Source organism: Pseudopodoces humilis, chromosome 1 (assembly GCF_049639895.1).
Source record: "Pseudopodoces humilis isolate 2021_Gansu_Grassland_sample_001 chromosome 1, ASM4963989v1, whole genome shotgun sequence".
NCBI lineage: Eukaryota > Metazoa > Chordata > Aves > Passeriformes > Paridae > Pseudopodoces > Pseudopodoces humilis.
This window is the reverse complement of record NC_142200.1, coordinates 86,048,823-86,063,163: the sequence shown is the minus strand read 5'-3', so window position 1 is coordinate 86,063,163 and position 14,341 is coordinate 86,048,823. Positions and strand designations below refer to the sequence as shown.

At 41.3% G+C, this 14,341-nt stretch overlaps 1 protein-coding gene across 2 annotated transcripts in view; it reads left to right on the top strand.

The window, feature by feature from the left end:
* F13A1 (coagulation factor XIII A chain) overlaps positions 1–8,943 on the top strand; it is a 58,066-nt gene extending 49,123 nt beyond the window's left edge. For both annotated transcript variants that reach the window (XM_005525312.3, XM_088064501.1), the window contains exons 13-15: positions 694–854; positions 3,756–3,892; positions 7,815–8,943. In XM_005525312.3, the coding sequence (XP_005525369.2) occupies positions 694–854; positions 3,756–3,892; positions 7,815–7,959 (443 nt within the window). In that variant the 3' untranslated portion in view covers positions 7,960–8,943. The remainder of the gene's footprint in view (positions 1–693; positions 855–3,755; positions 3,893–7,814) is intronic.
* The last annotated feature ends 5,398 nt before the right edge of the window (positions 8,944–14,341 follow it).

Here is a 14,341-nt window from a genome sequence, read left to right as displayed (position 1 = left end):
ATTAATGATTCCCCGCTTGTCAACAGTCTAGCCTACAGGGACTTGTTCCCTCCAATAATTATTGTCAGAAAGCACGTGAAAGCCCTCTGGAGGGAATGCTGGTGACAGGAAAACATTCTTACTAAATTTTGCAGGCAAGTCCAGTGTAGAACAAAGGCAGATATCCAGCCATGTTCTGGAGAGTAGGTGATCTCCCTTGTACCTGCACGTGCTTACAGCCCCCCGCTGATGCTCTCGTGGCACCCCTGTGCCAGGAAGAGAGGCAAAGAAAGAACAGGAGTAAATTGAAAGAGCAAACATTTACAGGAATGTCACTCAAAAGCTGGTTTGAACTTTTGTTCCCAGTAGATATGTATTTCCATCCTTCCTTATCATTTATTTTGTGGTAGCACCAGAAACCTTCAACAGTGACCTGGACCTTGCTGAGGGTACTGGGCAGGGGCTGTGCACAAACCCAGTCCTTGCCCCTGGAAGCTCACAGCCTAAATGGAAAGAGGGAAAAATTAGAGGGGAAATGGTGTAGTAAAGAAATTAAGTTAGTTTGGGGAAAAAAAAAAAATCAAAGCCATTCTTTGGCTCATAAGCCACCTCTTTTCCAAGACACTCATATAATTGGCACTGGCCATGATGGGAGCAGCAGTGGATGATTAGATTGCTTCAGATGTCTTTTTTCTTTCCTGTGTCTCTCCTCAGCCAGCTCTTTTGACATTGTGATCAAATCGAGTGAGTACATGAGTGACCTGCTGGAGCAAGCCTCCTTTCATTTCTTTGTCACTGCGCGGATCAATGAAACGGGGAAGATTCTGGCTGTGCAGAAGGCGATAATGCTGGAAATTCCCACCCTGCGGATCAAGGTAGCTCAAGGTTGTGGTGGAAGGGATGTATTCTCTACAAGGGTGTTGCATTGACCTGTGGGGTGGAGGAGTGTGTGTGTTTATGCACATTAGAGCATCTGACATGGACCTTACAGAGCAGCGGCTGTCTGGAGTGTGTGAGGGTGTGTAGGTACATTATATAGTACCTGTATATATTGAGTGTCCCTACATTGAAGAGAGAGGCTGACAGCAGCACTGGTAGTGAAGACCTGAAATTATCTCAGAGGGGGAAAGAGGTGAAAACATCTGAGAAAGCAGAAGAAGCTCACAGGGTAAGAGAGATTACTCACTCAAGTCACTCAAGTTCTTTAACCACTTCAGAAGTCTATTACATTTAAAGCAACACAGCACAGGGGCCTCTTGCTGAAGAATGAAGAACACTGCTATTGAAATGATTTTGCTGGAGGAGCTTCTGCAGGTACTGTGGAAAGTTTCTCCAAACTTGAATGGGCAGCATTGATTCAGGACAATGTCTTGGGATTTCAGTGCTTTGCTGCCACTCTGAATGTACTGTCACTGGTGTTCCCTGAAAGCTGAAGCATTTCTGCAGACAAGGATGTGGTACCTATGAAAATGGAGAAAAGAAATGCTTGTGATACTACAAGTCTATGCTGAATGGCAAAGACAAGCTATTTTAACTTAATTGGAATTAACTTAACGAGCTACTTTAACTGGGATTTAAACTTCTCTATTCATAACCAAGCATTAGAATAAATTGCGTTGTTTTCAAAAGCACCAAGTCTTCATCTGCTTTGAATTATGAAATTTGGATCTGCTTTTTTCCTAATACTAGGAAAAAAAATCAGAACACGTGTTCAGGAAGCTTTATATAAGCATGAATACAGCTCTGTAAAATTCAGGACCTTGAAAGAAATCTAAGTTTATACAACTTTTCCCCTCTATATATTTATTTCAACCAGTGCTCAGGTTTTCATATAATAATTTATGTATCAACTGCAGCCTTATGCAAAAAAGAAGCTTTTTTAGATATGTGGATCAAGGCTACAGCAAAGTTTGCCAAAAATTATACTCTGTTTCGTGGTCTTTAGAAATACCATGGTGTTCTGATCAGATAATTATCTTTCCAAACAAAATATTTTTGGTTTATTGAGCATTCCAGAGAGGAGGTAAAAGTTGTCCTCCAGAGAGGTGAACAAATAAACTCTACTTCAAATACCTGTCTTCAATAACCAAATTTTAAAAGTAAAGAATTATTTCAATTCAATACTTAAAAAGATCATCATCTACATCACCTCAGATGTCCAAAATAGTTTATCCTCCCCGCTCTTCTGAAGAAAGGATTTTTAGCATATAGAATAGGCTGTTGTCCAAAATCCATGTTTTCGAGTAAAACTAAGTTTCTCTCTTTTCTCCTTCTTTGTGATGTATGAAAATCACTGAAATTTTAAAAGCTGGATTTTTTTAAAGGGGGGGGAGGGGTGTGAGCATGTGTGTGAGCATGTATTGATAGAGGAAATTTTGATTTATTGCTTTCTAAAGAAACTTGAGATTTTCTGTTTTGATTCTGTAATGATTTCTGTTTTCTGTTTTGAGTTTATCTGTTTCATTTTCTTGTCAAGTTTGTTCAGTGAACTTGACTGGCAGACCAAATTTCTTAATGTGAAAGTGAGAGAGAAGAATGAAAAAATGTGTCTCCCATGATGTCTTCAGATGCACCTTTGATCTTTCTCTATTGGTCTAAGGAGATTGTCAAACTCAACAGTTGAGGAAATCACATCATATTCTAACCTTGAGATCAGGTTACTAAAATAAGACCAGCAAACACATATCATGGTCTCAGCTGCAAGTGTGGGACTTCAGGATGATTTTGAATCACACCCAGTGATCTTAAATGGCCAATTGAAATAAGAGGTATAGGATCTCTGATTGAGCCAAGAGTTCTGAAAATGCCACTGATGTCCTTTGGCACATTCAGGTAGCCAAATGCCATTGAGAGCTTAGCTGTATCTCCTTTACTCCAGTCATTTTATTGTTTTTTGGCATGGAGTAATCCCTTAGACCAGAGTCTATGCAGCTTTTTGCAAATGTCATGCTTCCTTAAAACACCACTTTAAATTTATTGACAGGATACTTGTTTCTCTTGGTTACCTTTCTCAAGGCCCTTTAAATCAGTTGATGCCCCATGAAGTGGGCTGGAAGGTCTGCCAGCCATAAGTTGAAAACCCTTGCCCAAGCAAAACAAGTACACATATTCTGTGAGAAATGCTGAATTTCCCGGGTAATAAAGAACCCCAAATCCCCATGCATGTAGCAGTTGTTTAAAAACACATTTGTTTGGAGGTTTACTATTTTCCACTCCAAAATGTAATTGCTCTTTTGCTTGTACAGTGTTTGGAGGAAAACTGGCCTTCAGGCCTTCACAGAGCACGTGTTCAAGGTTAGAAACCTTTCAGAGCACGAGAAGAGAATGCAAAAGCAAGGGGAAGATGGGCATGACCATTTTGAGGGTGCAACCACATAGCCTGGTGTTTCCAATTCAATGTAGTAAGACCTGCCCTTCTCTTCTAGAGCTTATGTCCTGAGCAGATCAGTTCAGTGCTGGTGGCGAGCCTGAGGAGTGGGGCAGAGTCTGGGAGAGAAGCCCCATCAGCTGTACTGTCCCTCAGTTAGGCTCTCAGATCCAGAACTGTACTTGCAGATTTCTAGTTTCCTATGGAAATGAGGGTCTGCCTCTTGATCTGCCATGTGGTTTGAGGGAAAACTACAATGAGTGGAAAAATGTGCCATCCAGCAATTTTCTTCTCATTAGACTTCCTTTGCCTCGTGCTGTTTTGCTGTGTGCTCTGTTCTTCTACCTTGCCACTACTGTGTATCTGTCATTCCCGGTTTCTGGTGCATTGACCTTTCCTTGTCTTGCAGACCAAAGGCGAACTGGTAGCTGGTAAGGAAACATCTGTGATTGTGGAATTCACCAATCCTCTGAAACAAAACCTGGAGAACGTCACGCTCCGCCTTGAGGGACCTGGCGTGCTGAGAACAATAAAAAAGCAGTTTGGGTAAGGAAGAAAGAACAACCAGCTGGGAGTTTGTCCCCTGCTTGCTCACAGTAGGAAGCTCACAAGAGACATTTAACTAATGCTGTGCTGAGTAATTTAATTCAAACACTCTCTCTGTACTTTAAAATCCAATACACAGGGGAGCTATAGGTCTCAACAGTCAGTAGAAGTTGGGCTATCCAAAGAGATTGTGAGAGCATTTCATCTGTTCAGTTCCAGGGTTGGAAGAATTGTTAGTGCTTGTGGGTAGTAGGTAGTGCAGCCCAAGTTCACTTTTTCACTGTATTACATTATTTTTAGCACTTGACAATAGCACCTACAAGTAGCTATCACAGAGAGGAAGATTCATCCTGCACTTGAAGTGTTTACTGCCGCTCACTCAGCATGTGCAAATAGACCCCTGTGCTGTTTTTCAGAAAGGGCTTTTCTCTGCTCACGTTAATCATGATTATACAAGACGTTCAGGTACCTCAGATGATCTTTTCAAGCTCATGTCAAGACACAAAAATGTGTGTTGTTTGCAGAGCCTGCTGACATAGCTGCAGCGTGTATGTGAGCACACAGCTCCCCCCAGTAGCTCCACTGCACAGGGCTGCCCTGCCACACAGACATGTTCCCAGCACAGGGTGCTCCCAGACCTAAGGAAAAGGAAAGCCACCTCCACTATTCTCAGAGTCACACCTTACACTGACACCATGATAACCCTACGCTAAGCAAGTTGTAAATCCTCTTTCCATTTGAGTTCAGTGTTACGAGCTTAGCATTAGCCAAGGGTATATAATGGAGAAACTTGGAAAATTTTGAGGCTATTGCTTAGTCCTGGGCATCTATCTATCTGGGCTTAGTATCTATCATTACCTGAGCTGATGGTCCCCAGGTGTGTGTAAAAGGCGTTTGAAAAATTGCCTGTGCTTCAGCAGCTGCATAAATTGTCAGCATCCTCTGCAGCCGGCAGGGGAGGTCTGAGCCTGACTGCACCTAGGAGTGGGATAAAAAAGATCAAAACCAATCTCCAGAGTGGAGCTGATAGAAAAATAACCATGAAAGGGCAACATACTGTGTTTGCTTTGTGCACATGGTATGTCACAGGTGCTGCTGAGCATGACTCAGCACGGTCCACAAGAATTACACAAGTTGTGGCAATAGCCCTCACGGTTGCCCAGCTGTGCCAGCCTCCCCTGTCCTACATCCTTTTCTATCCAAAAGCTGCTGTGGAGTGCCCTCACCTTCAAGGATGCAGAAATTATCAGGTGCATCAAAGGCACAACAGTTAGGGGAGAAAAATGACTCATGGAACACACGTCATTTTCCTTAGAGTCACCATGTTTTCCCCTTTTCAGTAATGCCCTTGGCAGCATTGAAAATGGAAGTGGATCAGCTTAGTCATTTTAAGATTTAGCTTCTCTGAGATGAATGTAGGATGCAGGTGATACACGCAGAGGACAGAGCAAGGGGCAGTTGTAGTTTATTTAAATAACAGTCACATTTGTCTCCATCCATTCAAAGTGATAAATGGCTCCAGTGTGGTGATGGCTCAGCATATTATGAAGAATCATTCATCACTGACTTCTCTCCCAGGAAAATCAGATCAGGGTGGCTTGCTCCATTTGCAAAGAGAATTAAGCATATTCTAGGCTTTCCCCACCCTTCCAATGCTCCCCTATTTACTAGGGACTGTTAACATGTGGGATAGTTTAGAGTTCTATGTGGGGATAAGGTTTTTGGCCTCTGTGTACTTTTCATGTAGCTTTTCTGTATAACTTAAGTGGCTCCACAAAACAGGTCATGTGTGACCCAGCTGATACAACATTATTCTGGTAATGTAGTGGCCTGGGGGCTTCAGTCTTGACCATTCATAAAGTCTATATATAGATAAAGATATTGATATTTATCTATTAGCCTCAGACAGATGAGGAGCATGAGTTATGGAAAAGCCTTTGGCAGCAGCAATTCTTACACAGGGCATAGTCTTTGCATGACAAATGAGAATTAAACAGGCAGTGATGGATAGTGCTAAAAAGGATTATAGCCAAGCATACTTTCACACCAGCAGGTAAGTAATTTTGAGTGTTTCTATATGTCAAAGCTAAGCTAGTATTAGCATTTGTAGTGAGAAGCAACTTGTTTTAAAAACAGGACAGTAGAGAGACAGGAAAGGGCAGGTTTGGTTTCACAGCACAGTTGTTCTTGTCCTGCAGGTGCACACAGACACACACAGACACACACACACACACATGTGTACTGAGATGATAGCACTATAAAACAAAGATGGTAGTGATGGTAGTGCTGCCCTCTCTCACTGGAGCACTGTGAAGTTGTGGCCGGAAAACCTTCATCCTTAGAGAATATGGCCCCCCACAACTGTTCAAGAAGTGTAGTCTGCTCAGCAGACTTATATAATAACTTCACTCTTCATTCAGATAATCTCTTGCAGATACTTCCCCTAAACTCTAAAAGGTATTTTACTTTCTTCAGCAATTGAAGTCATTGGTTTGACATTATTCCATTTCAGTGGGCATCTGGTGGATGCAAGCCAACCAGCTATGGGGAACAGTCTCTCTCATTAATAACAAAGATAAAAAGAGGGAAAATACTTGCTGGAAGCAGTCTGCACACGCTCACATCAAAAACATGATCTTTCTCTGCTTTTTTTTTCCCTAAAAGTGGGTACATACCCCAAGGTACCTCTATATGTATATGCGAAATGCAATGCAGTGCCATGTAGAGCTACCTAAGCTACCCTCTAAGGATCTGGAATACCTCATTTTACCAGGGGCAGACTTGCACTGAAACAAATACTCAGGTGGGAGGATTCCAGGCTAGCTCATTTAGAGCTAATTAAGGTTTCTTGTCTCTTGGCAGCTTGTGCTAAGCCTGGGCAGACATTTCTGTCCTGACCCTGGCATAGGACATGGCACCTGAGAACCAAATCCTACCAGATGAGAATCTGAAACAATGACTGAAGTAAGGCTTGCTTTGCTCTCACTTTGTTCAGTTGTTTTCGGGACACCATATGAGATAAGAACAGTGAACTTAGAACACTCTTTTTTAATGCTGAGGAAAAAATAATTCATTTTCATAAATAGCTCCCCACTACACTACTTTGTCCACTGCTTCCTTTGGAGCAGTTGTATCTCAGCATCCACCAAACATAATCAATCAGTCAATAAATATCAGCCGTCAAAATCTGCACACAGAAGCTTGTGAAAGCACTGAGAAAACACAGAAACCCAATACCTGAGGCTTTCCATGCATCTTAATTTTAGCAAAAAAAATTGAAAATCAAGAACAGTGCAGAATACTGTTGTTTTATATATGAGTTATCAAGAGTCATACAAAATGTAGAAAAGTAGCCAACAACAGCAGGACTCCCAAGAATATTTTGACCTGTTTGTATGGGCATGAAGAAGTCATCTGAAGGGGCCACTGAGGAGATCTGCTGATGCTATCCACCCAGGCAGGGTGGTTCAGGGTAGAAGTGAGAGGGGTTCAACATCTCATAGGGTTTGCAGGGAAATGACCTGGACACTTGGACTTATTTAACCATTTAAGGAATCACCACCAGTCTATAGGCTATAATAAACAGGAAAAATGGAATTATAAAGCAGAAAAAAATGTGTTAGCTATAAAGTCATTCTGAAAGTGATCATGAGAGGAAATGACAGGAGGCAGAAGAAAATGGATTCATTTTGGAAATTTAAAATTAGCCTGGAGGAAAGGCTAGAAAAGGCTTTAACAGGGTCAGTTCTGAGAAGAATAGAAGATGGAGAGAGTAATTTATATGACGTTTATGAGAATGAGTGAAACATAAAAAATTTGAGCCATGTTATACTATCTACCTTCAATTTCTCCAGTTGTGTGTCAGGTTGAGAGCACTGGCTCTCTGACTGCAATATTGAAATGTTTCTCTTTTTTTATTCAGGAGAATCCCGATGAACTCTACATTGACCTGGGAAGTAAAATTTATCCCAATGCGACCAGGCTTACGAAAGCTGATTGCAAGCCTGAATTCTGATGCTTTGAGGCATGTGTATGGTGAGCTGAGTGTCCAGATTCAGAAACCATGAACCAAGGTGCCTTCTTCTCTCATTTAGCTATATTTTGAAATATCATGGAGGGCATGGCTGATGGAGAGATTTAAATCTGCTTATTGTTATTTTGGTCATTCTTTCACTGAAAAAAATTGATAAAGGAAACTAATTGGTATGACTGGGGAGACCATTAAAAAGCACCTGGATGCTGAATGATTTAAAATTAGATATATGTAATTAAAGACAATTCTAGGTCATATTATTCCTGTAGTTCACTTGTATTTATGGTCTTTTGCACTAGTGCTGCAAGGGAATTTAAAAAGCTCCATTCGCCAGAGTAATCTGAACTTTAGTTTTAATTAAGGCCTGGTATTTCACTGAAAAGGGAAGAAAAAAAAATAAAGAACCCAGTGTTATAAATTCTTAGACTGAATTACACAACGTAATGGCAGATCATTCAGGCTGCAATAGAAACAGGTATTTCTAGCTAAAGGGTCTGCTTTGTCTTACCAATTAATAATGTTCTGCTTCATGGAGAGCTCACTTTGCTGGAAGCATCTCTCAGGATGTTTTATCTCCAGAATATTCTCAGCCCCTTGTTTTGTCTTGCAGCTTCCCTATGCTTTTTCTCCTACTCTTTCATATGTGCAGGCACTCACACATATTCACTTCATACCCTCATCAGACCCCATATGCAGTTGGTATGCTGTTACTCTACTTTGCTGGATGAAAATCCAGTTTTTCTGCCTTTGCATTCATTTTATACATCTTATGTGACCACATTAGAAACTTTGCAATGTCAAAGTCTCCCATATAAGTCCTGTGGGGTAGAAGAGACTGAACAATTTGTTGTTAGTGCAACGTGACAATCTCTGTTAGGAAATTAAGAAGTCTTACAAAGGTCTACATCTTCTAATAAAATTATCTATTTTGTGCTCTTGCATATAAACCTGCTTTTTATTCCAGACATTTTATAAATACAGTGTTATAAGAATTCAAAATAAAGCATTTCTGATTGCACTTGTGTGTTGTGTTCTGTTTTTTGATCAATTACTTCTACATAGTAGCACTGTAGACACCAGTTGCTGCATCTTCATTGTAAAAATTAAAAAATGCACTTCTGAGCCATGCTGATAACAGTATCTTTTTTGGTGCTAAGGAGAAAAACTTATATTTATTTAAATAAAAAAAAAAAACAGGGTAATTTTCCTTTGGTTTTCCTTCTGTTTCAACAACTGGCTACCTAATGATTTGGAGAAGGTGATGATTTACAGAGAACATTGCTACTGCCAGGAAAAAGAACCCCTGGAATTTGCTTTAACTTGTCGGAGACCATTAAGGAACCAATTTGCCCCTAATGAAACCTTACCTATGTCACATTTTTAAGGAGTGCTTCTGTCAGCTAAATCTTTCAAGTCATTTTACTAACACACATTAAGCTGAATGACCTTTGCCAAGAGACAGGAAGTATTTTTATTTCAAGTTTATAGAGGGACATATTGAAGCTCAGTGATGGCTGGGAACAGAGACCAGGGATGTCAGCAGCCCTTGGCACCACCAACCCGCTCACTTGCACCAAGATGCCCACAGAAACCTAAGGACAAAATGGGGATGGCCTCTAGGATTTCAGCAACTCGCCAGCCCGTGCATGGGCTGTCACATGAAACACAGGTAAAATGTGACTGGAGAAGCAGGGAGGGCTGTGCTTCCACTTTATGTACGCATAGGGTGTGAACAATAAATAATGATGATTGGCAACCTCAGACCGGGAGGAGTTCTGAACCTGAAGAGAGTTATAGAGCTCAAATTCTTCATTGTCTTTTTTGAGTGGGCTGAACTTGGGTCCTCAACGCAACCATCCCAGTACAGAGATGCACTGCAGAGGAAATAGTCCAGAACCAAACCTCTGCTTCCACAGCTCTCACAGTCCAGCAGCTCAGGGGTGCTAAATACAAACTAAAGTCACTCCTGAAACACTCCTCATTTGTTACCAACTTGTTACATCCAAGCTGTGGGGCAGGTTGCTCCAACTGCCATCAACTTGTCACATTCCAAATCTTGCTATGATCAAAAGGAAACACATCTTACACAGACTTAGGAAGAATATATCGTTAGTCTTGTTAAAGGTAACTTAATCAGAGAATTATTAGTAGCTGAAATAACTAGGATGAAATTATGTTCTTGTATCTTTATTACAATGATACTAACATTTATAGTGCAAATTATATTAGGTAAAACTGGTACACATAAACTTTATAGCATACTCCACTTTCTCTGGTTTTTTTTATGTACCTCTTCTCTGCCCCTGTGATGTCTCCAGTCTGGGTGGGGGCGTGTGTGACAGCAAGTCACCAGTGTCCCAGGTCCTCCACAAAGTAGAGTTTGATTTAGTGGGGAGAGTTTATCTTCCTCTTTGCTGGGATAAGCACAGAAGAAAAATTCTTCCTTGTCACCCTATGGTACATCAGAGGTCATTTTTACAGACTTCTTGTACGCTCCACATCTTGTTCTTTTTTTATTGATTCAGCTCCACAGTAGATCCTAATTTGCTGTGTGATGTATTTTACATGTGTTGGGTACTCAGACTTGTTTGGTCTCCTTTTTTTACATCTAGAATTTTTCTTACCTACCTCCTAATATTGCACTCTTTGACAACCAGTTATTAACTACTGGTGAGCTATCTGTAGCCTGAGGCCTCCCATGTCATCCTTCACCTGCACTGTCAAGGTCCCTGTTACCATCCCATCCTAGTGAACTTTTATGCTGCATTTTATTTTGAGGTCATAAACAGTTCATTCTACAAGGAATAACTACCTGCTCTTACTGCCTACTAGTTAGAAAAGGGACATATAACAAAAAGCGTTTCACCGTGCAATTGTATAAAACAGAGTGAAAACTAAAAGAAAGCCAGTAGTAGAGACCAGGGCATTAGATAATTGCTCTTACAGGTTAAAAGCTTGACAAGCCCCAGGACCTGTGCTGCTAGGTTATCACCAAGCTGTGACTTTTCACAAGCAACAGCAGCATCTGATTTGTGCACCAAAATGAGAGAATGTGACTGAGCATTGACTTTTCTAGTGACTGGTATTATCAGTGATAATTGGTTTGAACCGAAACTAATCAATAAACACTCCCAAATCCATGACACACCTGGCTCCCTGCCCCTTTTTCCTCCTGGGCACTTTCCTTCCTGCTGTGCCATTTTCTCAGCATATTGCTTTCATATTTGTCCTTTTTTTTCCCAAGGAGAAGGCTGTGGCTGCTGGTGCTAACTTCTGAATTTGAGTGATGGCACAACAGAGGAAGGCAACAGAAGACAACCAGATCAGAGGAAGTGGTAAAACCATAGTTAATATCCCTGTTATGAAAGAGGAAAGTCTAAAGTATACTGTAAGTGTCGATGGAAGGAGAGGAATTGTCTTGTATATTGGAGCTGGCATGATAGCTGGATGAGTAAGGGAGAGATGAGTGTGCCCTGTGAGGAGGTCCAAGTTTGGCTTAGCCTTTTCCATAAGTCACCTGCAGCCCAGCTCAAACAGGGTTGTGCCTGTCTGGTCTCCACAGTATTAGTCTGGAAATCAAAGGAACCCCTTGAAGACACTCAGGCAGCTCCAGCTCAGGTTTTGGCCACCACAGAGTGGACACAAGGCCCTGACATGTGCTAGAAGCAGCACTCAAAGCCACAACACATAGGCAGGACGTGATTGATGGGGAGGGGAGGAGGTCATTGTGCAGCTGCTATCACCTGCTGCTTGCCATCTCCTGCAGCCATAATCCTGGCTATTGACTGTGTGACCGTTTCCTCAGAATCCACTAACTTATGGAAATTATGTAGATCAAGCTTCCAAGTTAGACGTTATAAATACATCAGCTTACCCAAAAATCTTTTCAAGTGGATCCAACAGCAGGCAGACTGCTGAGACTTTTTTGCCTCCAGGTGTGAAACGGGACACCCACAAAGTGATGGGGGAGGAAGAATGAGCACTCCCACTGTCTACTAGGTAACTATTTTGTTCATTGCTGTGTGAGCTGTGAATTACGAATAAGAGAACTGTGAGTTGGAAACATCATGAATTAAGTGATGAATCAGTGAATCATGTTAGACTAGTTTGTGCAAGTTTGAAGTGTCTGTTTTCTTTCCTAGTGTGTTCGTAGAGTTTAATTCACATATTAATTTTAATACATTTTCCTGTCATTTCGAGCAATCCAAATGCATCATGACAACCCTAATGGAAGGAGTTGGAAACATCCATAGTAGCAATGAGTGCTGTTGCAGATGCAAGTATTTTGCTTTTGCAACAGGAATATCCTGGTTGGGCAAAATGCAACATAGAATCTCTGTTTAGTAGCTTTGGTGGCTCTTTCTTTTTGTGATCTTTGAGAACTTCGTTAGATGTTGGCATCTACCAAGGCAATTCCCAGGTGTGCTATCAACAGATACAATCAAACAGCTCGTGTTTACTTTGAATCTCATTCTCCCACTGACACCCTTTGACTTCCTGTATCTCTGGTAGTGGGAGAATCATAAACACCTTCTTCCCTCTCCAGCATGCCACCTATAGATTCGTAGACTTCATAGAACTGCATTTCATGCACATCACATCTTCCTCAGATTTAAGAGTCCTTCCTCAGCCATCTTGTGCATGGAAACTCTTCCATCCTTGTAACAAGTCTTGTTTCTCTCCTCTGAACTTCTCCCAACATTATGTCACTTTAAGTGACATTTAAACACAGCAGTTTTGAAAAGACACTGCTAATGAGTGACTGGCCTACCTGTGCATGGAGAATGTGGGTTTCTTGGGACCCAGGCTCATTAGGTTAAACCTGGACTCAGCTGTGGCTGAAACAGATTCAAAACCTGCCCTTATTGCAAGATCTGTACCATAAAGGTTGTACACATTTTGTGCTTTTGCATGCACTGTTTCATGAAATACCTTTATTCTGTCACAGAAGTGTGACTGCCCTTGAAAAGACCACGGATCATCTTTCTACAGCAGTGTGTGAACAGTAAGTAGGGCATTAACATTTGAAAACCAACTGATCTTTTTCATCACTATGTAGATTCATAGGATTATGAGATGTGCTTAAATGTTATCTGCATGCTGCTTTTCTTCAAAGTAAATATGTCTCAGAATCTCTGTGGTTGTATGGTGCCCTTCAGGTTGTTTTATCTGATTACAAAATTCTTCTGCTTGGAAATAACCTCCAGAATAATAGTGAAATGCTGCTGTGAACTTCAGACAGCTGCATAGAAAAGAACCCACAGAGTAAGGGGTAAATCTAGTGAGCTGTAACTCAATTTTAATGTTCTTCAGCTACATTTGCATTAGTAAGTTTGTGAATTAAGAGTGAAGCTGCTGGCACTGAGTTCCCAATAGCTACACTGTATTTTGGAGGATTTATATTAGACTTTCCATCTCTGGTCTGAAGGGCTGTGAGCCCTTAGAGAGCCTTTTGTTGCACTCTTCAATTCAATCACTCCTCAGTCTTCAGTCAACTCAGACAAAACTGAGCTGATCCAATGTGTGCTCTTAGATCACTGTGACATGAACTAAAACACTGTAAACCATTTTTTCAAAAACGTGCTACTGGTCAGAAAATGTGAGGGATGGTCAAGAGCTGTGACAGCTGCACGGCAAAGATCTGCCTGGGCAATGCGATCTGAGAGCATTGAAGCATTCAGGATTTCTCTGTGGAGGTGTGCTGGTACGAAAGTTCTCACATCACCGCTGCTCTCTCCAACAGGAGGTACAAAAGTGCACCTTCAGAAGTAATGGTAGGAATGCTTGGTAGTCCAGCGTAAAGGAAAAAATTCTCTAGTCTCCCACAGGTCTGGTTTTGTCTCAGCAGGAATTGGTGTTGCTCCCTTGAGAGTGGCACACTAACCCTGTGTGATCCCTAGAAGTATCTTTATGCTGATCTAGCTGTATCTGTGCTTGTACCAAGATGCATGCTTTGGGAACTTGTCTCTTTTTAACCAAATGCTGTGTACTTCGCTAGTGATGCACGCTGCCTCCAAATCCCCTTTGCAGCTGGAAAAGTTTGCCCTGCTGTTTGCTTAAAAGTTTGTTGGGTTTGTTGTCCTTTATAGAACAAATAACTTGAGCTAATTTAGGGACTGTTATAAAGATGATGTTCCAAAGCCTCTGCTGCCTAAACAGTTTAGTTTGTAAGAAGACATTTCCCTTTACTAAGAAAAGCTTTGCACAGAGCCATTATAAACCCCACTGCAACATGCTGATGACTTATTTTCTGCCTTTCAACTGGTTTAAGTTAGGTAGCCGCAGTTTTTGCAATATAAAGCAATACTTTGTGCTCCAATCAGCTAGTTCTGGAAAAGCTTTTAAGTAATAAAACCTATTCCCAAAGCTCTGTTGACCTCATCAGCATTACTGGTGCCTAAGAAAAAAAAATACCT